The 26,178-nt window shown below is 36.5% G+C and overlaps 3 protein-coding genes and 1 non-coding gene across 4 annotated transcripts in view; 1 reads left to right on the forward strand and 3 right to left on the reverse strand.

Annotated features, from left to right (window-relative positions):
* LOC103511456 (low-density lipoprotein receptor-related protein 1B-like) overlaps positions 1 to 10,114 on the reverse strand; it is a 48,171-nt gene extending 38,057 nt beyond the window's left edge. The window contains exon 1 of the mRNA XM_026825173.1: positions 9,832 to 10,114. Within this exon, the coding sequence (XP_026680974.1) occupies positions 9,832 to 9,913 (82 nt within the window). The 5' untranslated portion in view covers positions 9,914 to 10,114. The remainder of the gene's footprint in view (positions 1 to 9,831) is intronic.
* Positions 38 to 109, forward strand: Trnaa-agc. Its single transcript has one exon. It is a non-coding gene; the product is annotated as a tRNA-Ala (tRNA).
* Positions 10,115 to 14,814: 4,700 nt separating the features above from the next.
* Positions 14,815 to 26,178, reverse strand: part of LOC103511475 (venom dipeptidyl peptidase 4-like) — a 56,709-nt gene continuing 45,345 nt past the window's right edge. The window contains exons 9-18 of the mRNA XM_026825176.1: positions 22,417 to 22,588; positions 20,298 to 20,447; positions 19,793 to 19,941; positions 18,780 to 18,867; positions 18,310 to 18,412; positions 17,913 to 18,010; positions 17,439 to 17,633; positions 16,996 to 17,150; positions 16,435 to 16,646; positions 14,815 to 15,676 (exon numbers count right to left, since the gene is read on the reverse strand). Of these exons, the coding sequence (XP_026680977.1) occupies positions 15,533 to 15,676; positions 16,435 to 16,646; positions 16,996 to 17,150; positions 17,439 to 17,633; positions 17,913 to 18,010; positions 18,310 to 18,412; positions 18,780 to 18,867; positions 19,793 to 19,941; positions 20,298 to 20,447; positions 22,417 to 22,588 (1,466 nt within the window). The 3' untranslated portion in view covers positions 14,815 to 15,532. The remainder of the gene's footprint in view (positions 15,677 to 16,434; positions 16,647 to 16,995; positions 17,151 to 17,438; positions 17,634 to 17,912; positions 18,011 to 18,309; positions 18,413 to 18,779; positions 18,868 to 19,792; positions 19,942 to 20,297; positions 20,448 to 22,416; positions 22,589 to 26,178) is intronic.
* On the reverse strand, positions 20,887 to 22,112 carry LOC113468362 (venom dipeptidyl peptidase 4-like). Its single transcript, XM_026825197.1, has 2 exons — positions 22,058 to 22,112; positions 20,887 to 21,634 (listed from the first exon to the last, which is right to left on the reverse strand). The coding sequence occupies exons 1-2, from the start codon at positions 22,106 to 22,108 to the stop codon at positions 21,491 to 21,493; spliced, it is 195 nt and encodes a 64-aa protein (XP_026680998.1). The 5' UTR covers positions 22,109 to 22,112; the 3' UTR covers positions 20,887 to 21,490.

Raw genomic sequence — 26,178 nt, forward strand, 5'->3', positions numbered from 1 at the left:
AGCACGTAGTCGCCTGCAAAACCAAACCTATAGGTCAGCTCCCATGGCGTAGTGGTCACTGCTCTCGCCTAGCACGCGGGAGACCCGGGTTCGATTCCCGGCGGGGTCAAGAAATCTGTACCTATCATGCAAATGATTGATTCCGTGACTGGCTGTTGCGGGGCCCACTCAACCTCGTGAGGAAAATGAGTAGCTATGACGTAGAAATGTGCATAGCGACCGATGCCAGCATGGTAGGTAAATATTGGATTTTAGGATTATTGAGATACTAGCTGAATTCCGTCGCTTCGCTCCGGAATCCCGCTAGTTCATCCCGAGGCATGGCCAAAAGCCAGCCAAATTAACATGGCTAGAGCTAGAGACCATCACCCCGGTGTATAGCAGATACAAAAAAGACCTTTTCTTTATTCTGCTATCGTCATTCGGCGAAAGCTAAAGCCGCTACAACAAAAACAACAACAACATGAAGTTTGTCGTGTTGTGCTCGTGCTCATACTCACTGCAAAAAGGTCCCTCGTCTTCCCCATTGGAGCAGTCAGGTTTGCCGTCACAGAATTTGGACAGAGCGACACATTGATTGGACGAACCACAGCGGAGTTCGTTAGGATGACACAGGACTGCATTGTGACCTGAGGATAAATAAGGATACATGTAAGGATAAATGTGACCTGAGGATAAATAAATAACTACAAGAATAAATACATTATCATGAGACATTCTATTAAAAAGAATCCTGAAGGTAAACTCGAGCTTTGCGAAAATTGGTCTTGAAAAATGACCATATCATGGGAACGGTATATACTTTGCAGGGAAACCCCCAACTCTGGGGTTTCCTCCAAAATGTCTAGCAACCCTCCCCCCCATTCTTATTTAATGAAAATGCAATTTTATTTTAACTTTTGCATTTTTTACTGAGCTGATTCGAAGAAAAATCTCAACTCCCAACTAAACGCTTCAACGATCACAGACCATTGAAGTCTGAAACAAGTTGAGAAAATAAAGAAGTGAAAAGGTATTTTTTTTTTTTTTTTTTTTTTTTTTTTTTACAAGAAAAACTCAATTTAAATAAAGAAAATTAACAGGAACTACAAGGTACACTTTCGTAATATTCGACCACCTATACTATATTATAACGTAGGACCATCCATCTTTGAAATAATAATAGACTCTTGTGTAGAAAGTTACCACTAGGCAAGGTTAACGCAGGAGGCGTTCTCTACCGCCTAACCCTTAGAGCTCCATTGTTATGTGCCTTCTCAGCCTCAGCTGAGACTGAATCCGCGCCCTCCTATTTACTAGGCAAGTACCTTGACCACGACGCCACACGCCACAGAAGCAGGTAGACAGTATCAATCAATCCATAATGATTCAATTATGGGACGGGTCGATGTACGAAATAGACAATAACACAAAAAAAAAAATCCGCCCCCTCCGGGATTTGAACCCAGGACTTCCGGGTCGAGACTTACCGTTCTCTCACTCCCATCCACGCGTACAGACTCGACTGTGTTCAAATGAGAGTCACACCAGTACAGAATATCTTGGTTGTAATCGATCACCAAGCTGCTAGGCCACTGAATATTTTTCGTCACGAGCGGGGATCGATTTTCTCCGTGCATGCCGGCTTTTTCGAGCCTCTCTACCATCATCCAGGAAATACCAATTGCCCGATATCCAGTCTAAAGCGACATGCGTCATAGCTGGAACAGTCAAACAAATGAGATTTATGAAAGAGGGACCAAATTTGGGGGAAAAAGTATAGAACATGATCCCTCCTTTATAGACTTATAGACATCCTCAAAATAGAATGGAAAATAAGAAAGGCAAATCAATGAAACCTAAGTGTCAAATACAGTCTTTGCCGATATGAGATTTATCAATTTTGAGGGGGGGAAAGTAAAGAAAAAGGCCCTTCCTTTATAGACATTCTCAAATTAGAATAGAATATAAGATCAAGAGGGAAAATGATAACAATAAGCTTTTTTCATTATTATCATTTTCCCTCTTGATTTTAAGTTGTTTTACCAAGTGCCGTGTCTGTCTGTGAATACAGTCTTTGCCGAAATGAGATTTATCAATTTTGAGGGGGGGAAAGTAAAGAAAAAGGCCCTTCCTTTATAGACATTCTCAAATTAGAATTAGAATAGAATATAAGATCAAGAGGGAAAATGATCATCATCATCTGTTTCAATCCTAAGATTGGTTTATAGCTCTCCATTCTACTCTATCAGATGTCTTCCTCTTCATGTCTGCTTCATGTCAGGGAAAATGATAACAATAAGCTTTTTTCATTATTATCATTTTCCCTCTTGATTTTAAGTTGTTTTACCAAGTGCCGTGTCTGTCTGTAACGCTGATAGACCTGTTTTTATTCTCTTTTCACTAGAAAACGGCTTGGACGATTTTGATTTTTGTGGTTGTTAAGAAGAGTACTGAGGGTGACACAGGCTGCTTAAATTTTTCGCATTCCATTCTGATTCAAAATGGCGGTGGTTCAAAGTCATGCCTCTTACGCCGCGCTGATCCCGTACAAAGGACGCCGGACGGGTCAAACACTAGTAAAATATGAATCTTTATCTTACCATCCAGCGGAAATATTTCAGGAGCAGGCAAGTCCCAAGAATTGAGCAAATCGTTGATCTGAGCGCACCGCAACCGCACCGATGAAACGTTCTGTTGTTGAATAAAGCACAGCGATTGATTGCGATGGTTGAATTCGAGGGCAAGCGTGTGTGTTCCGTTGAGAATTCGTTCTTATAATATAAGATTGGGAAAATCCTACAATGCTGCAGTGAGCACCAAAGTTGTGACATAATAACACAAAGAAACTGACATTTACAAAACCAAACCTATGATAATGATACAGAGTCTATAGAGATTCTCTATCAGTTTTACACGCTTGGTTTTGGAGGTGACTATCCGCTACTAAAAGTCTCGTGTCTACGCTTCCAATGTGATACGGACCTTAATGTTGGTACCTCTGCACCTGTCTCAAAATTACCCCAACCCTCCCTACATGTTTTGCTTTAACCTTGACACCTGTGTTGTTTTTATAAGTTCAGGAGTAGGTACAGCAAATAAGTTCAGAAATTTATACGAATAGGTAGTTAGCCGCGGCGTAGCTTGGACTGTTCTAGTACCAACCCTATTCGACGTAGCTTATCTTAAGTGAACACGAGACCGAACCGTTGGTTCGGCCGTTATTCCGGACCAAAATTCCGCTATTTAGGGCTATATACAGGGAAAAAGCTTAAAAGGAACTAGCGCTTCTCACGACTTTACCTTTAGACACAGGTCGCTCAAATTTTGCAGACAGCTTCGATAATTTATGACGATCAAATGTGTCCGTGGGCCGGAACTCGAGAAATGGACGATTCGGCCGCTATTTAACGCCAAAACTTTGAAAAAGGTCAAAAAGTTGCCCCTACACCTAAGCCTCGGATTGGGCTTTTGTGTATGGAGTTAAGCTAAAACTTCAAAGCAGACCACATTCAAGCTTCAGCCAAGCCGTTCAAGTAACAAACATCAACTAGGATAGGATGACATTGTGTTATTCGACACCTTATTAGGTTCCCTTCATTACTTCCCCACTACCCTCCAGTCGAGAAAGAGTAAATAGACCATACATCGTGTATCTAGTGCTAAAGGTTAAGAGAAGATGAAAGTTCAAGACATTTCATTATATCTGCACCTTCTCGCCGTAAATGTTACGAAAATACAATACAAACCCATCACAAAGTCATGCATTCCAATTACCAACATCATTACGTACTGTAAGTGGTGCAGTTCTCAACCTGTGGTGCAGTCCACGGGCGGTAATCGAACCCGCTACTTAGCGGTACTTTATACGAATACAAATAAGTTAGATGGTACTAGGCATTGAAAAAGTTGAGAACCCCTGACATAATGGCTGATTATTTCCGAAATAAGTACCAAACGATCCGCTGTAAGTAACCTATTTGTAAGTTTGAATACCCATTATAATTTTGTGAGACGAGCAAAATTTCGTTTCTTTCAAAACTCAACTTCCAACTAAACGCTTCAACGATCACAGACCACTGACTGAAGTCTGAAACAAGTTGAGAAAATAAACAAGTGAAAAGTTATTTTTTTTAGGGAAAAAAGTCCATTTTTCCCCCTGTATAGAAAATGGATTTTTTCCCTTCTTCTTCTTCTTTTGGGACCTCGTGGTGACCACTTGAAACCTTCTCGCGGACCACAGTTTGGAAATCCCTGCTCTAAGGTAACTTACATTTGTCCCAGTCTTCATCCGTGTTGTCGACAATATCATCCGTGCTACAATCCATCTCCTCATCACACAGCCAGTTGTGAGGAATGCACTTCTTGGACAGCGCACATTGCACTTGTCCATTGAAACACTGGTGAACTGGAAACGAGGAAAAAACCTTTCAAAATCTCATGTGGTAGGTAGGAAATTAGGAATAACCAACAACCATACGAAATTCCACTTATACAAGTACCTGCCTTAAAACCGTTTTATCTAGCAAAGATCAGCAGCGAAGATTCTTTCAAAATCTCGTGTGGTAGGTAGGAATAACCAACAACCATACGAAATTCCACTTATACAAGTACCTGCCTTAAAACCGTTTTATCTAGCAAAGATCAGCAGCGAAGATAAAAACCACCTTAATAACCAGACAGAAATTTGAAACAGGATGGTACGAGAAGAATAAAAAATGGTCTTCAATCATGCGGTTAAGATATTCTAGTAAGAGCCCAAGGGACAATGAACCTATGGCGCTGTGTAAAGAAATAACCTGCTCGTTAAAAAAAAAAAGCTCGTTCTTAACTATGACTAGGTACGAATACTTAGAAGCTTGCAGCTTGTTATTGTTGGAACATTTTAATCAAACTTCATTTACAATATGGATTCTTCGTCTGAATTAGTCGTCTGTAAACGAAGACTATCAGCAGTGGCGTAGGTACTATTCCGCGAGCCCTTCGGGTCAACAGAAATTACCTAAGGGGTGAATACTCCAAATTAGACAGGTATTTTTAATACGTTACCTACCTACTAAATTTAGGGGCCGCAAAATGCCCCCGTGGGGCCTCGCGGGGGGCCCCGGGGTTAGGATATCCGCCACTGACTATCAGACTGTTTTGATTGTGCATGGAAAAATTCCGCAGTAGATAAACAGTAGGTACCAATCAGTAATCACTCGTCTAATTCCAATCCCATGATGTTATAAGTAGGATGTCCATCACTACGTTTAAGGCCCGAGACCCTACCTATTTTTAACAACATTAACCCGTGGCGAACAAGATTTTTGCAAGCGACACTCAGTGAGTCAATTACTTTGTCTGACAGTTAAAATTGATAAATACAATATAGTAACCCCCAAGTCTACAAATTTATGTTGATATAAATTTTGGACGTTGTCCATTCTCTCCACGAAGGAAAAAATCGAGATCGCCAAATTTAGAATTTATTTGATTGATCGTACTGTTAAACCTAGACAAAAGGGTGCACAAGAAAGTGCATTCGTGATGCCGGTTCCAAGCCTGGGTAAATAGAGAGGGCCGGCTTTAGGAAGGGCATCCAGCTGTAAAGAACCCTGCCAAAACTAAAACCATGTCAGTCGCAGCTAGTCAGGCTGACCCTATTTAAATGGGAAAAGGCTAGGAAAAAGAAGATTGTACCGCATGTTGAGATCATATAATACTGAGGTGGCAAGTAATCCTAACATTGACATATTTCACTTACCATATCACCAATTCATCAAGTCGAGGAAAAAATCGAGATCGCCAAATTTAGAATTTATTTGATTGATCGTATTGTTAAACCTAGCCAAAGGGGTGCACAAGAAAGTGCATTCGTGATGCCGGTTCCAAGCCCGGGTAAATAGAGAGGGTCGGCTTTAGGAAGGGCATCCAGCTGTAAAGAACCCTGCCAAAACTAAAACCATGTCAGTCGCAGCTAGTCAGGCTGACCCTATTTAAATAATTAGTCGTCTGTAAACAAAGACTATCAGCAGTGGCGTAGGTACTATTCCGGGAGCCCTTCGGGTCAACAGAAATTACCTAAGGAGTGAATACTCCAAATTAGACAGGTATTTTTAATACGTTACCTGCCTACTAAATTTAGGGGCCGCAAAATGCCCCTGTGGGGCCCCGCGGGGGGCCCGGGATTGGGATATCCGCCACTGACGATCAGACTGTTTTGATTGTGCATGGAAAAATTCCGCAGTAGATAAACAGTAGGTACCAATCAGTAATCACTCGTCTAATTCCAATCCCCACAAACAGTACTCACTCATACATAGGTTGCTGTTGACATATTTTAGTTTTATGTATTGACATATGGTTAAATTTCCATACTAACCTGGTTATATCTACATTGTATCTATCTATCTATCTATCTATCTATCTATCTGCTTCTTCTTCTTCTTCTCTTTATTAGATTTTATTAATATTAGTACGTAAGCTTAGATCTAAGTACCCTATTAGTCTCTGTAATTTGTAAAAATGGATTTTTTCTTTTTCAATCCGTAAATTTGTAAAAATAAATAAATAAATTACACCACGTGTGCCCGGAATGTCTACGGGCAAAGGTACTCAGAAAACATAAATCAATAATTTCAACATGAAGTAGACCTTAGGGGTAAATATGTTTTAATACTGGACTACCAAAAGGGTTATTTGTGGTATCAGACTTTACAATGTGATTACTGACTGAGCAGTGATTGTATTAGATATTTCCAATGCAATGTGCAAGTCGTATAAGGTTCCTATTCACCTATATGGCCTGTACCTATTTAAAGCTTTAACTTAACCCATAAGTTATGTAAAAAGATTTTATACTTGCTTCTTCAAACACGGTTTCAACAACTGAACAAATAGGGACAGAACACTCAAATAAGAAGATTCCATGTCATTTTCCTTCATTTAAAATCTTGAGGCATTATCTTTGCACAATAAAAGCAGGTACTCGTTATAGGAACGTAAAAAAAAAATCCACGTGTGCCCGGAACGTCTACAAAGGTACTCAGAAGACATAAGTCATTAATTTCAACATGAAGTAGACCTTAGGGGTAAATATGTTTTAATACTGGACTACCAAAAGGGTTATTTGTGGTATCAGACTTTACAATGTGATTACTGACTGAGCAGTGATTGTATTAGATATTTCCAATGCAATGTGCAAGTCGTATAAGGTTCCTATTCACCTATATGGCCTGTACCTATTTAAAGCTTTAACTTAACCCATAAGTTATGTAAAAAGATTTTATACTTGCTTCTTCAAACACGGTTTCAACAACTGAACAAATAGGGACAGAACACTCGAATAAGTCCATGTCATTTTCCTTCATTTAAAATCTTGAGGCATTATCTTTGCACAATAAAAGCAGGTACTCGTTATAGGAACGTAAAAAAAAAAAGACAAAGACGTAGACAACGTTTAGAATTTTCAATGAATTGTCTTTTTTTTTTTTTTTGCAGCGTTAAATGGTTAAATTCCACTTGTTCTCTAAGACAATACCCGCTCAATTGACATTGCCTAAGTGATTGCAAACTGCACTGACCAATTGAATTCGAATAAATCAAACCGCCTTGTTTTGAACAGGATGAGGCAAATTATGCTTACTCACATTCGAGCATGATTTGAGCAGACAAAAGAAAACGCTGCCAAGCTACTTTAGCGACTTGAAAGAAATCTTTTCTATTTTTTTTCTTTCTTCAAGGGACAGGAAGACTTAATCATTGGATAATATTGCTTGCAGTGTGCCAGGATTTGTCTTTAATTTATTCGAAACACACTAGCAGTGAACTGCGCTGCTCTCGATATTGAGTAGTTGAGTACTCACTAAGGTCCCTCTAAAATAAACACCGGGTGTGTATCCGAAAAATGGTACGAATTCCGTGACGAAATGGGCGTTCGCTCAAATTGCTCTAAGTATCTCGTTAAAAATATGTAAAAAATCTGCAGGAAGGCTTCGTAAGAAAGAAGAAGGGTGTTATGTGACCACTGTCCCTATTGACGTTTCGAGGCCAACACTTATGTAAAAATGGTAGGTACCTAATAATCTAATAAGTTTCAGTTACCAGTCCCAATAGCTCAGAGGTGAAACGTTCGATTCGTAATCTAGGCTAAGGTTCGACTCCCAGTGGAGACGTGAAAATTTAGTAGCGTCATGTCGAGGTGGATAAGTACCTACTGGTAAAAAACTTCGCTTCGACAAGCATTTTCTAAAGGTTTAACAAATCAAACCTTTTTTAAATCTTAATAACCAAGTACTTTTCAGTAGTCAACGGACTCGTTTCGTGAACATACCTACATTGTTAAATGACATAGTTCCCTAGAATATACATACTCTCAATTTCCAAGCTAGATCATAGTTCATAGATGCTATCGTTTCATGCTTATAGATGAGGGGGACTATTGAACGTGCAAACTTTTTTGCAATGTGACATTAAGCTGTTGACTCTATTCTACACTGTACTCTTGTTTCACAATGATGAGCTCCTATTACGAGACTGTTCTATCAAGAGTGAGATTGTGCAATATAATTGGATAAGGGAGAGAAGGATGAGAGAAAAGACTGGAGCTTTTGAGTGATGGAGGAAAAGAAAAGAAGAAGAATAATAAGAAATAAAAAAGTAGGAACAAAGGTACCTGGCACCTATTTAATATTTAATTGAATACCTATATCTACTGAGGTGGAAAAAGATAATAAATAATTATAGAAATTTGCCTACATAGAAAACACGTGATTTCTTAATCACTTGGGGCTTAGGGTACCTGGACTAGAGGTAAGCATGAAACAAAAAAGAAGGATGAACAATAAGAGAGTAGAAATTTAATACAATGGGGTGGTACCTCCAATAGTAGATATAGAAAAAAAACTTGTTGAAGTTCTTATCCTAAACCAACAGAAAAGGGACTAGGTAGAGATAATTCAGGGTAAACTGAGGATTTTCCTACAGATATTAATTGAAGAAAGAATTTCACAAAAGAACCAACCACAATAGTAGAACAGGTACAAAGTTGAGCAACACAAGAATAAGAAAACTTAGGAGGGGGAAATAACTACCTACATACTTGCATCATGAAACCTTTCAAATTCTCAACAGAGAATAGAATGACAAATGGCATGTGCTTAGTAACAACGTTTGTAATAACACATTTATCATTCTTGGTAAAAAAAAATAATAATAATAAAAAAAAATACCTAGGTACCTACCAAACAAGAGTCAATACAAAGGTCAGCCGAGTTACATATTCATAGAGATGTATGTAGTCTTATCGTGAATTTGTGATCCATTCATATTTTTTCCATGAGTTCTTATCAGCCTTATCTATTGTATTGGCAAATTTCATTGGATTAGATTTTAATTGCTTCAGATCAGTTGTTTTCTGAACAATGTAATCAATTTTAGATAGCAAAATATGGTAATTAAGAGGTAGCAGGCATACAAGGTACCCAGGTAGGTACCTACCTACTATACATGTTCTAATAATGTGGGTACTTGGGTCCCTGAGTACCTTTTTTTTACACATATTTCTACAAAGCAAATGACAATACCATGCCATGAATGGGTACCAATTATACACATGTTAATTCAATAGGATTAAGGGCCTTTAAGGTCTGGCCTGGGCATTGGTTAGTTATATTTTGGGGGCTAAACAAGTTCAACAAAAATATTATACTTTGGTACTTATTATTGTGGTTATGGTGATAACTTTGATACCTATTTAATTATATTGTGAGTAGATGGTTGAATTAAAATGCATTCTTAAAATTAAAACAAGAATCCCCAAGTAGGTATTTAAGTATGTACTAGGTAAGTAAATAAAAATATGATACTTACTCCAAAATGGAAAAACACTTGAATTTTCAGCATAGACAGCACAGATACTCAGAACAAAAACTGCTGTTATCGAAGAGCACATTTTTGTTCTGATAAACAAAAAATGTGAATGTTTACTGGTTGAAAGTTTCTCAATCCATCATTAACAACTTTTTGATTGATACCACTTGTGTAAAAATTCCATATTGAATTATTGACTGTGGGAAAAGCTAAACAGTTTATTTACACTTCACAGGATAAGAAGGTTTGCAATTTATTACTTTTTTTTTTCTTGGGTTTGTAAAAAAAATACACAGACAGAATAACTAAACACTTATTGAAACATTGTAAAAGTTCATCAATGTAAGGATACCGAACACCCGAACAGCCTTTGATTTCTGCTAGTACCTACTCCTAGTAGAATCGTACTGCAAGTGCAAGAGAAAGAGACAAGACTGTTGTGAGCATCGATTAACAAAAAATGTGAATGTTTACTGGACGAAAGTTTCTCAATCCATCATTAACAACTTTTTGATTGATACCACTTGTGTAAAAAATCCATATTGAATTATTGACTGTGGGAAAAGCTAAACAGTTTATTTACACTTCACAGGATTAGAAGGTTTGCAATTTATTACTTTTTTTTCTTGGGTTTGTAAAAAAATACACAGACAGAATAACTAAACACTTATTGAAACATTGTAAAAGTTCATCAATGTAAGGATACCGAACAGCCTTTGATTTCTGCTAGTACCTACTCCTAGTAGAATCGTACTGCAAGTGCAAGAGAAAGAGACAAGACTGTTGTGAGCATTCAAGCAGGAAGCAGGCAAACTAGATCTATTGAACAATCAAGAAGAGAGCATGAGTTTTCTCAATCTTCATGTTCGCTTAACTCTGTACAAATTTTCCTGCCTACCACTATGGACCAATGTTACACTTCATAGATTTATTATTGGTTGTAAAAACCATTTTAATATTAAATTAATTAATTATTTAATTCGATTTTCACAATTAACTCTGTACAAATTTTCCTGCCTACCACTTTGGACCAATGTTACACTTCATAGATTTATTATTGGTTGTAAAAACCATTTTAATATTAAATTAATTAATTATTTAATTCGATTTTCACTAGTAGGTACCTACTGCAAAATTCTTTTTCCATTTCCAAGCCAAAAAATCCAAAATCCGCAAAGGTAAACAAACTCTTTTCCGTCGATTGCGCATGCGTACCTGTTTAAAAAATAACAAATAAATTTGTTGCGTTTAAACCGAGATGAAAATATTCGTGGGAATTTTTCCCCAACAGAAATTCCCACTCCTTTCCCTCCTATCATATTTTTTTTTTATGATCGCCTGACATTTCTTGATGTATATGCAATGTGCAAAACACAAGAGATTTTTTTTTTTTTTTTTTTTTTTTTTTTTTTTTTTTTTTTATAATTTTTCATCGATTTAAATAACACAAAACAAAGAACATTAAAAAATGCTAAACAAAAGAAAAACATCAATATATTTTCTATAATGTCATTTATTTGTATATCTCAGACACATACTAGGGCAAATATCAGATTTCCTGCTAAACCCGAGTCCAGAATAAAGTCAAGCTTAGGTAGGTATCCTTTTTTCGAAACATTTTTCCGAATTTTTCCCAGAGATAAAACAAACAAAAAATCTTTACAATTTTTAACGTTTAATACTTATAACACATCTACATCACATCCAAAATAACATTGAATTTATAACTCATAGGTATGTACACAACAGGTGAATAGTAGTTATGAATAGGAAAATTTGAAAAGGATAACAGCAGGCTTGTGGGAATGTCAATGAAAATTGAAATAGGTAATTGGTATGTCTGGTTTTTATCATCGTAAAACAAAAAGTACCTCATAAAATCAAAAGGTAGTAGCTCTGTTATTTACCACAACTAAAGTTGTGTAAATAAAGAAATAGAAATAGGTAATTGGTATGTCTGGTTTTTATCATCGTAAAACAAAAAGTACCTCATAAAATCAAAAGGTAGTAGCTCTGTTATTTACCCATTTATCTCTACCATTCAATGATTCAACCCTGATACCTACCAAATTATTTGAGGATTGATTTGGCACTGTTACGAGTATTTCAAGTAATTTAGAAGGTAGTTACATACGCACCATCAAATTCACGAAGAAAAATAAGTCAGTAAGGAGTAAGGAGAGTACAGGAAGTATAGGAAAAAGAGTTTCTCAAAAGTCGTGAGATATGAACTCTTTTCTGCCATTCTCACTCTCTCCCTCTGCCATTCTCTCCTTTTTACGAGTATTTCAAGTAATTTAGAAGGTATAGTTACATACGCACCATCAAATTTACGAAGAAAAATAAGTCAGTAAGGCCAGCCATTCACGATCAGTTTTAACTGTCAGTTCAAACTGTCAGTTAAAACTGATCGTGAATGGCTGGCCTAAGGAGTAAGGAGAGTACAAGAAGTATAGGAAAAAGAGTTTCTCAAAAGTCGTGAGATATGAACTCTTTTCTGCCATTCTCACTCTCTCCCTCTGCCATTCTCTCCTTCTCTCTCTCGCCCTCCACTTCCTGTAAATTAGAATAATTTTACGATGGATTTCATTATTTTTCTCATTACGGTAGGAATTTTGAAACAGTTTTGATTAGATGTCATAATGATAGAAAGAAACCAAGTGTAATTTCTGCTCAATGCAGAGATAAAACGTTTAAAATTTGATGAACATGAAGACAATCTAACATGAAGTAGGGTAAGTGTACCATTTATTCGCCCACCTAAAAAACGTACCATTTATTGGCCCACCTGTACCATACGCCACACAAGTCTGAGCTTTTTCAAGATCCAATTTCATCAAAAGAAAGTGCTTAAAGACTGCTATCGAACCAGTGCTATTCAAAAATTGTAGTGTAAATTAAAATAATTATATTACGATGGATTTCATTATTTTTCTCATTACGGTAGGAATTTTGAAACAAAACAGTTTTGATTAGATGTCATAATGATAGAAAGAAACCAAGTGTAATTTCTGCCCAGTGCAGAGATAAAACGTTTAAATTTGATGAACATGAAGTCAATCTAACATGAAGTAGTTCAAGTCAAAAATAAAAATATGATATGAGGAACCCATTTTTTGAAACCCGATCGACGTGAAGTCACGTCAATATAGGTAAGTACATTACCGTACCATAATAATCATGTATTGTAAATTATCTTTTGTGGGTTAGATAGCATATTAGAAATCGATTGAATTCGATTATTATCTATCGTCCTTGATCGAGCAAAAAGTTCATGTCAAAAATAAAAATATGATATGAGGAACCCATTTTTTGAAACTAGATCGACGTGAAGTCACGTCAATGTAGGTAAGTACATTACCATACCGTAATAATCATGTATTGTAAATTATCTTTTGTGGGTTAGATAGCATATTAGAAATCGATTGAATTCGATTATTATCTATCGTCCTTGATATCTACATTTATCTGATAAGCAGATAGGTACAGGTATCTATTACCTACTTGTGTATGTTTGTACTTGAGATGGCCCGTTGAAGGAAACATCTTGTTCCCAGAAAACAAAAAGGCAAAAAAATAATATTTCCTTGATAATCTAGGTAAGGTATTTATGAGAAAAGAACGAACTTGAAATGCAATGGAGGAGAATTAAAGTTGGTTTGAAAAATTTATCTAGAGAAGAAAGAAAATATCCTGTAATATTAGTTGAGCTTTTGGCAATAATATCGAGAGAAAAATTAAGACAAGAAGGAACAGTAGTATTTACAAGAGGCAGGCCCGGATTCACATATTCCCATAAACCATAAAAAAAATCCTGTAGGGAATCAAGAATCTAGAATCTAGATCATGATAACATTCCCTCCTGGTTTATAATACCTTGTAAACTTAAACGTAAATTCGAGCCTAATATCAGGGTATAACTCAATAAAAATGCAACTTTCACAATGTTTCAAATAATGATGCACTAAGATCATTGATCACAGAACATTTTAATACCTATGTTTTAATGTTCGAAAGTAAAGCTTGTTGATCTAAAAATAATAGGTAAATAATTTAATTGCTGTTGTTTTTAACAACTTGAGCTAAAGCCGGGGGTTTGATGATCTCCAGCTAGGTTCAATTGGCTCATCTTGTGCCAATAAAATTTGAAATAATTTCCAGTTTAAATATTCTGGTTTTGGTGTGGGATCAATAGAAAATTTGCCCTGTGAATAAGGAACAACTTTTTGAAAGTTGCATTATTTCGTAAGCAAGTTCAAATATTTTTTAAACTTGAGCTAAAGCTTGGGTTTGATGATCTCCAGCTAGGTTCAATTGGCTCATCTTGTGCCAATAAAATTCGAAATAATTTCCAGTTTGAATATTCTGGTTTTGTGTGGGATCAATAGAAAATTTGCCCTGTGAATAAGGAACAACTTTTTGAAAGTTGCATTATTTCGTAAGCAAGTTCAAATATTTTTTAAAATACATATCAATAACATCTTTACACATACACACGTACGGCAAGGTGGGGTAATATAGTCCCTTAGGGTAATATTGCCCAACATACTTTTCCTTTAAAAAAAGGATAATAATTATGAAATAGTAATAAATTATAGGTAGGTATCAAACAGCGATATCATCTCCCTTGAGACCAACTTTGTCCAATACATAAAATGGGAAAGGACAGTTTTGGACTTTATTACCCTGAAGGATATTTTTACCCCAACTTACGGTACTCAATCTTTACAAAGTTCACTGATCATAAATTCTATTCTAGCACAAAAGCACTGAAAAAATAAATAAATGTGTTGGCTTATGGTCTCCAAATATCTGAACAGCGCAGACAAGAGCTAAGCTATTAGTGCTCGCAGAAAAAATGACAAGTAAAAATTAATTTCAAATGATCACAAATTCACTAGTTATGAATTAGGCAATAAATAGGTGAATAACTGAGAAGCTCAACTGTAATTCTGAGGAAATTTTTTTATAGACTAACTAGGTATAGAATTCTTGATTATCTGAGAATCTAAGATAGATACCTAGGTACCTGAATCTTTTTGTGGAGATAGCAGATATACTAATACATAATATAAGTGCCCCTAAATGTCCCTGGGGGGGGGTTTGATATAAGTACACCAGGGATTCATTTTTATATTGGGTGTATCACTTACATTACTGTGTTCCTTTGAAATCCCTCGGGATTCCAGAAATACTACCTGAGCTTCTCAGACATTAATATACTTTAATAAACGAAAAATTTCAACATTTAATAAGACGAGTAGGTATACAAAAACTAGGTACAAAGTAGGAATCACACACGATATCGTGCCGACAAAAAAATGGGGACAACTGGTTTCTAACAGAAAATCATCGGTATATTTTTGTTATAAAATAGATATAGGTGTAGACAGGAACTTTTTCGTTTTATTACGAGAAGCGGACTGTTCAAAAACAACATAAGAGTTGCATTATTTTCGGTATGTGCCCGATGTGTCTATTTTGAATAACCGAAGACTAAAAAAGTTGTAGTTTCACTACTGGATGCATAATCTACACAATTTCCTCATTATGACACTTGTTTGTACGTAATTGGGTTCAATTTTTATTATAGCTTGCTGTTTGTAACCCTTGATTCATTAGTTTTTACTATCTTATTTCTCAAGTCTAAAATTTGTTGATGTCGTTTTTGAACTGACCGATTTCCCTATGGCAATGCGAATTACTGTGCAAACGTAAGGAAACTTAGTCCTTCATCCCATTCTTCGATGTCCATGGGGCCGAAACATTCCTCCCAGAAGGCTTCGATGGTCTCATACAGATGAGTCTTCACTCCTTGGAAGGAAAACCCTTCGTCCGTGTAAGTCTGAAGACAGAAAGATACATGGAGTTCGGTAAATGTTATACCTATAAAGCTTCATGGGGGATAAGTCAATAAAACCAATGTTGGGATGGATCGGAGTAAAGATGTATCCACACTTCCACACATAGTCGACGGCCGTCGATCGATGTGAAAAAAATACAAAAGACAACTTTTTTCCAGTCGACTGTTGATCGACTATGTGTGGACACAGCTTAAGACTAGCGATAATACAGCGCAAAGTGCAGTTAGCTTGTGTATGAGGGGAGTGAGAAGGTGGAAGCTATGGGATAGATTGTTGGGTTATGAACGTGGCATTAACAAGTAGAAAAGAAGCTAATGACCCTTCCTCTACTGTTAATTGTTACTTCTGAAAATAGGTAGCTATAAGAGAGAGAGGAAAGAGAAAGACGGAGAGAGAGAGAGAGAGAGAGAGAGAGAGAGAGAGAGAGAGAGAGAGAGAGAGAGAGAGAGAGAGAGAGTGTTGATCGACTATGTGTGGACACAGCTTAAGACTAGCGATAATACAGCGCAAAGTGCAGTTAGCTTGTGTATGAGGGGAGTGAGAAGGTGGAAGCTATGGGATAGATTGTTGGGTTATGAACGTGGCATTAACAAGTAGAAAAGAAGCTAATGACCCTTCCTCTACTGTTAATTGTTACTTCTGAAAATAGGTAGCTATATCTAAACATTAAATTCCTAAACAGGAGTAATAGCGGCCAGTAAAAAATATTAAATAAAAAAAAATCTGAAACAGAGCTTACTTGATGTCTGTAGATAATGTTGGCATTGGTCAAAGCTCGCGTCAAAATCATGCTGTGCTGATAAGGTACTGACACATCGGCTGATCCATGGATAAACAGGATGTTTTTGTCTTTCAGACCCGCCACGTGCTTACTGAGGTCAGACTCTTCGTAGCCCAGAAAGTTGTCGGTTACGTTCGGCGTCCCCATGAACTTTTCAGTCCACACCGAGTCTGAAAGAAAGTTCAATCATTCGAGAGAAGAAAAAAGAAGATAGATTTTTGTTAAAATCACTTAAGTGAAAAGTGATTAAACAAAAATATAATCTTGAAAACTTAATTTGACATAATAGGTACGAGTATGTTAATAGAAAGTAAAAAAAATGGGTCAAAAAAGCAGTTACTAATTGAGGGGACTAGGTACCAGATAAATGATGAATGGTCCATTTCTGGGGTTTTAAACTGAAGTGGCTTAGACAGTACTGGCTTAGAAAAATATCAATTTATTTACTTGTTATGTATTGATTTCTTCATTGGCTAAACGATTAAAGAAGGTAATTTAACTAAAGAAAGAATAACTCACTGTAATGTGCCCAGTTAGTGATAGGTGATAGAGAGATTCCACATTTCAGCAAGGTAGAATCCCGAGACATCATCATGGCGGTCAGAAACCCTCCGTATCCCTGACCCCAAATCCCGATCCTGGTTTTATCTATGAATTCTAAATCCTTTATGTACCTGGAAAAATAAATAAATTTCAAGGGGTTCGTAAATTTGTTAGCGGCATAATTTTAGGTCTATCTATAATCACAATCCCTATGTGCTTACGGGGAAAAGTCACAATTTGGCACACTTTTCAAGAAAAAGTACTACACCATTGCTCCCAAAAATATTTTTATTTCAAAAAATAAACTACAACTTACGGTTGTTACTTCAGGAAATCATCAATACTCGATTATGGTAAAACGGGTTTTCGGGCCTATAAGTACCTATTTACCAAACTAAATTTCGCACCTATTTACTTACTTCAAAATTGTCAGCTGATCTTCAACATCAAATTGGCCCAGTTTGTATTGGATCTGCGATTCCATGTCTACGCCTTGGCCGAAACTGCCTCGACTGTCGACAATGGCCACAATGAAGTTTCTGTTGCTGACAAGGTAAGTGGCCCAATTTACGGACCACTCTTGCGTCACCGACTGAGTGCCTGGCTTGCCAGCTCTGAAAACATGGAGAGTTATTTTTTCTTTTAGATTATTTATCAAACTGTTTGAGTAATACGAAATAAGAATAATTTATGGTAAGAGTGATCAAGTACCTAGGACTAAAAAGTGACTTTAACCCAGCGGCTATTAGGTACTCCAATACAATCCAGGATTGAATTCAATCCCGAGATAATCCCTGATAGTACCTAAGCCCCAGCCTGTGTTTTTGTCAAGCGAAGAAACTGTCTGTTTGGTGGGGAACTGTTGTAAAAAAAGGTTAAAAAAAGGTTCTCACACATATAGCAGCAGAGGAAACACCAGATCGTCATAATCTCGGAAGTTGGAAGGTATCAGTAGCTTTACTTGAGATAGAAATCCGAACTCTGACTCAACCTGTAAGCAGAAAAAAAGTTTTTTTTTTTCTGCCAAATTCCTTTTTCAAATTTCATCAGGATAGGATTCCGCCAAAATTTAATTATTTTTGCAAGCGAAGATCAGTGCTCATTGATTGATTTAACTCTCAACTCGAGGATTTTGTATCTATTTAACAATCTTTGTTATCTGCATAGGTCTATTAGGTGTCATTGATGTCAATAAAATTTATACAATTAAAAAAAAAAATATTGACACAAAAAATGTTCCTTTTGAAAGGAAAAATGTCTAGAAAAATAGGAAATTAGGAAAAGAATTACCTCAAATATTTTTACGTGAGGAGCGGCCATTCTTCGGTACCTATTGGCCAGCTTCGTGTAATTGTTGAGGAAATTGATCCTTTGATTTGATACGGTGTCCATACTTTAAATACTTTACCATCTTCCTGGAACATGCATGACTTACAAGGATAATAAGTGGGTCCTATAAGGGTTAATAAGGAAAAAAAAAAGGAAAGTACATGTGCTCCAAATAAAATGCTGACAGAAGAAATGTGAAGAGGACTCAACATAATATATCCACTCTCTCTCTCTCTCTCTCTCTCTCTCTCTCTCTTCCTCTCTCTCTCTCTTTCTTTCTCCCTCTCTCTATCTCTCTCTCACTCCCACACCATCTCCTTTTAAATCCTCTTCGCTTTGTTTCTCCTTATCTTTCTCTGTTACACCTACACTTTCTCCTTCTCTTACTCTACCTCCCTCTCTATCACTCTTACTTTCTCTTACTCTCTCACTCTTTTCTTCTTACTTTCTCACTCTCTATTACTCTAAAAAAAGCCAAGTCTTGATCATCTATTGGTTCATTTAACTCGTCAAAATCCTCTGTAATAAATACACAAAATTATCTGTGTACAAACTTTAGGGACACGGAAGGAGCACAGATATTGTTTCTGGCCGTCCAAGGGGTTTTTAAACCCCACAATCCTTCCAACATTGTGAGATAGGTGCCATCTCAACGGACACCGAAAGCATTTATCTCGTCAGCCTGGTATCCACCAGTTAATTTATTGTAAAATTGGGTATGCGTAAGAAGAAATCAATGAATTACATACAAATCCATGGATTAGGTACTTACAAAGGTTGAGTTAGTCATTAGACTGTGTACAGTGTTATTATCTACATTATAAAGGCTGAGACCTCCATCGCCACTTCTGTAAACAAGCTCATGGTCTGAAACAGAAAAAAGATCAGGTAGGTACCTACAATTAGGGGAAAAAATAGCTAAAAATAGGCAATATGTAATTATTATAAATAAACAAATAAATTTAAAAAAGAACTGTTTTGGGTAGGACTATTGGTTGAACTTTGAAATCCTTAGAAAAACTAGGCAACGATTTTTTATTTATTATTATTATTATTTTTATTATTATTATTATTATTATTATTATAAAAGCAATCAGTATAAAGTAGCCGAGTAGCGCCTACATTATGGTCAATATTGATCAAAATAGTTTGAAAAACGTCCACAATAACTTTTTTCTACCAAAATCCTTTGATCTCGGTTCATTTAGGCATACGGGTCCCAATCGATGTCAATCAAATTCTGTCGTTGTAGATTGTATTGTAGATTGTAGATCCATCTTTAAAGTCATCGTGGCATTTCTCTGGAATTTCTTTTGATACCACCCTTACCACCTATAAGTTGTTCCTACAGAGAATATGCCAAAGAACCAAAATTTGTTCTCAAATGAACAGCATTAAGTATTGATGTTTTTTTTTCTGCCTAATGTTATCCAATGAAACTTACCTAGACATTCAACTACGTAATATTTGGGAAATGGTGTCGGGAGACTAAAGTGAGCTCGGACGAACAGGCAGCAGTTGGTTTTGACAGGCCAAGAGTCCCATTGATATAAGGTGACATTTGTAGAGTTCATCACTTCATTTTCTATCTTACTGCAAACATAAAAACAAAATAGGTATGATAGGTGTTAACCAAGTTTGTTTACCGATAGAATTGTAAATTATGTAAAGAACGATCTTAATTAATTAAAATAAAATATAATGACAAACACCTGATGACTGTCAACGAAGGACTGGATTCCCTTTTTTGCATCAGTTTTCCTTCCCTTTAGCTTTGCTGGCTATCAAAGGCAAAATGTAAATCAAAAGGCTAGCCAAAAATAGCAGGAGGTTTAGCCTAAAAATGACAACCAAAAATTTCTAATTTTCTTTGCTAACTTAAGATTCCAGTATTCCCCCCCCCCATTCTATTTATTTAATAAAGATAAACTTGACTGAAATAATGTTACCTTAAATTCATACAAGAGGTATAGTTGACATTGTGTGAAAGTCCAGGACATGTCAGACATTCTGGAATACCTGCACTAATATTCAGGTTGTCGTGGATTTTGTACACATGCCGCTGACTAGGCCTTCGTTCCGGAAGTGCTTCAAAATATCTGAAAGAAGAAATTGATAAAATAAATTCAAGTATCACGGTGTAAAATGCTTTAAATAGTGTCGGAATTACATTGGGAAAATTTGCACATCCACCAATTTCCGTATTTCGTATCAGAGCGTATTAAATTGGGAAAAATGGCATATCCACTAATTTCCGTATCAGACCGTATAGAATTAAGGAAAAATGGCACATCCACTAATTTTATTTCCAAAATAAATTGACCTGGGGAAATTGTTACATCCACCAACTTTGAAATGCTTTCAAACAGGGAAAAATGTCACTAATTTTGTAACCCTATTTCTTTTATAGACTAACTAGGTATAGAATCCTCGATTATCTGAGAATCTAAGATAGATACCTAGGTACCTACCTGAATCTTTTTGTGGAGATAGCAGATATACTAATACATAATATAAGTGCCCCTAAATGTCCCTGGGGGGGGTTTGATATAAGTACACCAGGGATTCATTTTTATATTGGGTTTATCACTTACATTACTGTGTTCCTTTAAAATCCCTCGGGATTCCAGAAATACTACCTGAACTTCTCAGTCATTAATATACTTTAATAAACGAAAAATTTCAACATTTAATAAGACGAGTAGGTATACAAAAACTAGGTACAAAGTAGGAATCACACACGATATCGTGCCGACGAAAAAATGGGGACAACTGGTTTCTAACAGAAAATCATCGGTATATTTTTGTTATAAAATAGATATAGGTGTAGACAGGAACTTTTTCGTTTTATTACGAGAAGCGGACTGTTCAAAAACAACATAAGAGTTGCATTATTTTCGGTATGTGCCCGATGTGTCTATTTTGAATAACCGAAGACTAAAAAAGTTGTAGTTTCACTACTGGATGCATAATCTACACAATTTCCTCATTATGACACTTGTTTGTACGTAATTGGGTTCAATTTTTATTATAGCTTGCTGTTTGTAACCCTTGATTCATTAGTTTTTACTATCTTATTTCTCAAGTCTAAAATTTGTTGATGTCGTTTTTGAACTGACCGATTTCCCTATGGCAATGCGAATTACTGTGCAAACGTAAGGAAACTTAGTCCTTCATCCCATTCTTCGATGTCCATGGGGCCGAAACATTCCTCCCAGAAGGCTTCGATGGTCTCATACAGATGAGTCTTCACTCCTTGGAAGGAAAACCCTTCGTCCGTGTAAGTCTGAAGACAGAAAGATACATGGAGTTCGGTAAATGTTATACCTATAAAGCTTCATGGGGGATAAGTCAATAAAACCAATGTTGGGATGGATCGGAGTAAAGATGTATCCACATCACTTCCACACATCTTTTTTCCAGTCGACTGTTGATCGACTATGTGTGGACACAGCTTAAGACTAGCGATAATACAGCGCAAAGTGCAGTTAGCTTGTGTATGAGGGGAGTGAGAAGGTGGAAGCTATGGGATAGATTGTTGGGTTATGAACGTGGCATTAACAAGTAGAAAAGAAGCTAATGACCCTTCCTCTACTGTTAATTGTTACTTCTGAAAATAGGTAGCTATACCTAAACATTAAACTCCTAAACAGGAGTAATAGCGGTCAGTAAAAAATATTAAATAAAAAAAATCTGAAACAGAGCTTACTTGATGTCTGTAGATAATGTTGGCATTGGTCAAAGCTCGCGTCAAAATCATGCTGTGCTGATACAATTTCCGTATTTCGTATCAGAGCGTAAAATTGGGAAAAATGGCATATCCACTAATTTCCGTATCAGGCCGTATAGAATTAAGGAAAAATGGCACATCCACTAATTTTATTTCAAAAATAAATTGACCTGGGGAAATTGTTACATCCACCAACTTTGAAATGCTTTCAAACAGGGAAAAATGTCACTAATTTTGTAACCCTATTGAACTGGGAAAAATGTCACATCCACCATTTTTCAAACCATATCGAACGGGAAAATGTCATCTCCACAACGGTGCTACACGATCATACTCACATGTAATGATTGGTTTGATCCCAAGACAAGATTTTCGTCACCGTAAACTGACCGTGTGTCAGGGGTGTGAACGTCCTGGTTGTGATGTTAATCTGACAGATGTGAAAGAATTGTGATGTTCCGTCCATAATGGGGAGTAAAGTCAAATAGGTAAGTTCATCTTCCGCGAAGAGGTAGCTATATCTAAACATTAAATTCCTAAACAGGAGTAATAGCGGCCAGTAAAAAATATTAAATAAAAAAAAATCTGAAACAGAGCTTACTTGATGTCTGTAGATAATGTTGGCATTGGTCAAAGCTCGCGTCAAAATCATGCTGTGCTGATAAGGTACTGACACATCGGCTGATCCATGGATAAACAGGATGTTTTTGTCTTTCAGACCCGCCACGTGCTTACTGAGGTCAGACTCTTCGTAGCCCAGAAAGTTGTCGGTTACGTTCGGCGTCCCCATGAACTTTTCAGTCCACACCGAGTCTGAAAGAAAGTTCAATCATTCGAGAGAAGAAAAAAGAAGATAGATTTTTGTTAAAATCACTTAAGTGAAAAGTGATTAAACAAAAATATAATCTTGAAAACTTAATTTGACATAATAGGTACGAGTATGTTAATAGAAAGTAAAAAAAATGGGTCAAAAAAGCAGTTACTAATTGAGGGGACTAGGTACCAGATAAATGATGAATGGTCCATTTCTGGGGTTTTAAACTGAAGTGGCTTAGACAGTACTGGCTTAGAAAAATATCAATTTATTTACTTGTTATGTATTGATTTCTTCATTGGCTAAACGATTAAAGAAGGTAATTTAACTAAAGAAAGAATAACTCACTGTAATGTGCCCAGTTAGTGATAGGTGATAGAGAGATTCCACATTTCAGCAAGGTAGAATCCCGAGACATCATCATGGCGGTCAGAAACCCTCCGTATCCCTGACCCCAAATCCCGATCCTGGTTTTATCTATGAATTCTAAATCCTTTATGTACCTGGAAAAATAAATAAATTTCAAGGGGTTCGTAAATTTGTTAGCGGCATAATTTTAGGTCTATCTATAATCACAATCCCTATGTGCTTACGGGGAAAAGTCACAATTTGGCACACTTTTCAAGAAAAAGTACTACACCATTGCTCCCAAAAATATTTTTATTTCAAAAAATAAACTACAACTTACGGTTGTTACTTCAGGAAATCATCAATACTCGATTATGGTAAAACGGGTTTTCGGGCCTATAAGTACCTATTTACCAAACTAAATTTCGCACCTATTTACTTACTTCAAAATTGTCAGCTGATCTTCAACATCAAATTGGCCCAGTTTGTATTGGATCTGCGATTCCATGTCTACGCCTTGGCCGAAACTGCCTCGACTGTCGACAATGGCCACAATGAAGTTTCTGTTGCTGACAAGGTAAGTGGCCCAATTTACGGACCACTCTTGCGTCACCGACTGAGTGCCTGGCTTGCCAGCTCTGAAAACATGGAGAGTTATTTTTTCTTTTAGATTATTTATCAAACTGTTTGAGTAATACGAAATAAGAATAATTTATGGTAAGAGTGATCAAGTACCTAGGACTAAAAAGTGACTTTAACCCAGCGGCTATTAGGTACTCCAATACAATCCAGGATTGAATTCAATCCCGAGATAATCCCTGATAGTACCTAAGCCCCAGCAAAAGAGAAAGACGGAGAGAGAGCTGAAGAGTGTAGACTGTAAACAATTTCTGAGAATAAGGATAGTCTTCCTCTTCTCTCAGTCTGTCTCATTTTCTATGCTCTCTCTCTCTCTCTTTTCTCGCCCTTATGTAAACTTTCATTTCTATTCTCAATCACAACTGTCGGGTTACACTCTTGGTAAAACAAATAAAAACATCGATTTAGATTGATAGGGGTAAAGAGGAAGGGTGAAACTGTGTTTTTATTAAATTACTCATTGATATTTTCGAGAAAAACTCCAACAGGTAGTTTTACCTTTCGTTTTTATGGACAGCCTTTAATGCCTCCGAATTCATGAACCTTCCTTTTGCTCTTTTTTTCGGTGTTCAATGCCCCCGATAAAATATTTGGTTATTTGGGTACTAAAAGACCGGGTGTTCTATTCCACCCATTTGGTGTGTTGGGGGGAAGTGGGTATCGGGGGAATTGAGAAACACCCGTTTTTATCCCCCCTAGATTTCCCTTCCTCCATGTCTTTTTCCTTTCCCTTGCTTTCTCTTACCTACTTTCTGTCCACAAAACAAGATCAAAGGCTGCATACAACCTTTTCATAGCAGGACAGCGCGAAATTTGGAATATTTACCAAAGGAAACACGTGGATTACCTACTGACCCTTGGAATTTCAGTATTCCGGGAAATACAAACCCGGTGGGGTATATTCATGTGGGATAACAAGTATAGGGTTAAACAGAGAGCAAAGAAAGCAGTTGCTTGAGTAGTCCTTAGGTTGTTTACCTACACGAGTAGCTCTCGAAATTAATTACTCTGAGTCAGTTGAAATACTTTTTTTTATGTTTGTGTTGTATTTCATCTGCACAAACGGTCATACTAGGAGTTTCCTGTCATACTAAGCAACTAAGCCCCGGTTTTACACGTTCTCGCAACCCGGGTTGCCTCGAGTTGGTTAGTTCCAAAAGGACTCGTTGAACCCACACCGCTAGTGTCGGGGTTCGCTCTCCAGCCCCTTGTTACTTCCTCAAATCCTCATTTTAAAAGTACAACGAGGGGAAAAAATAAAAAATAAGAGACTTACGTCTAAACAGTCTCCTTTGTTTGTATCACAAATTGAAATCGAGAACTCGCTGTGTTTTCTATTCAGCCAAATAACAGCGAACCTCTTCCTTGCAAATGCTACTCCTACTAGATAAGGTTCCCTGAAACATATAAAATTTAAGTAAGAACATAGGTACTTATACCTAGCTAATTGTAGATGCCCTAGGAAATAATTGCGTTACTAGGTACTTTAGACCCTATGACACCCACATCTGGAAATTAGCAATTTAACTTAGAATATTTTTACTGTTTCAATAGCTGAAAAAGAAATTTAAAGAAAATGCCTACGAGTAGTTTAAATCTAATAGTTTTCAAAATGTAGCTACTTACCCATCACCCAACATTGTCCTCGGAAGAGGAACAGGTCTAGGCAAAACGCTGTTCTGACTGAGATTTTCTAAACTAACCAACCACACTGACACTTCTGGGTTCGGAGTGTTGGGCTGAAATATAAAAAGAGAATTTAGTTAAAAAAAAGAAGACAAATTGAATATTTCCCCATAAAATTCAATTATATTTTTATAACTTTTTGTCTCGCCATCTACACTCGGAGGCATGGAAATTTGATATTTCAATCTATCGGATAAATTTATTTCACTGTTTTCAAAGGACTTCTAAAAGTTTTCTCATGCGAGCTGAAAGCTAAAATTGCTGTCTCGAAACAAAAAAATGATGTATTCGATTGTTTTTTCCGTTTCAATATTATTTGATTAATTTATTTCCTGCTATAACTAAAAAAATCTTTTTCTTTTTGTTATCTGTTTCCATTGGAAAACTGGGCAGATAATTAAAAAGTTACTGTCAACTATACCTTTTTTTATCCTGTTGTGTGTATAATTCGATATCACTAATCTTTAGATTTATTGTTACACTTTTTCTTCTGCTGTCCATGAGATTTCATCTCGTCTAAAAAGTGGAATTTTGCGTAGGTATTTCAGAATCCTAGAATTAATTTAGCTCATACGAGCTTTTAGTCAAAGAAAAAAAGTGTTTTTGGGTATCA

This window comes from Diaphorina citri, unplaced genomic scaffold (genome assembly GCF_000475195.1).
Source record: "Diaphorina citri unplaced genomic scaffold, Diaci psyllid genome assembly version 1.1 scaffold33, whole genome shotgun sequence".
Classification (NCBI taxonomy): domain Eukaryota; kingdom Metazoa; phylum Arthropoda; class Insecta; order Hemiptera; family Psyllidae; genus Diaphorina; species Diaphorina citri.

Coding starts and splice junctions, on each gene's coding strand:
- LOC113468362 (XM_026825197.1), bottom strand. CDS start 22,108: ATGATTTTGACGCGAGCTTTGACCAATGCCAACATTATCTACAGACAT. Junction 21,635..22,057: donor ACATTATCTACAGACATCAA/GTAAGCTCTGTT, acceptor TTCTGTCTTCAG/ACTTACACGGACGAAGGGTT.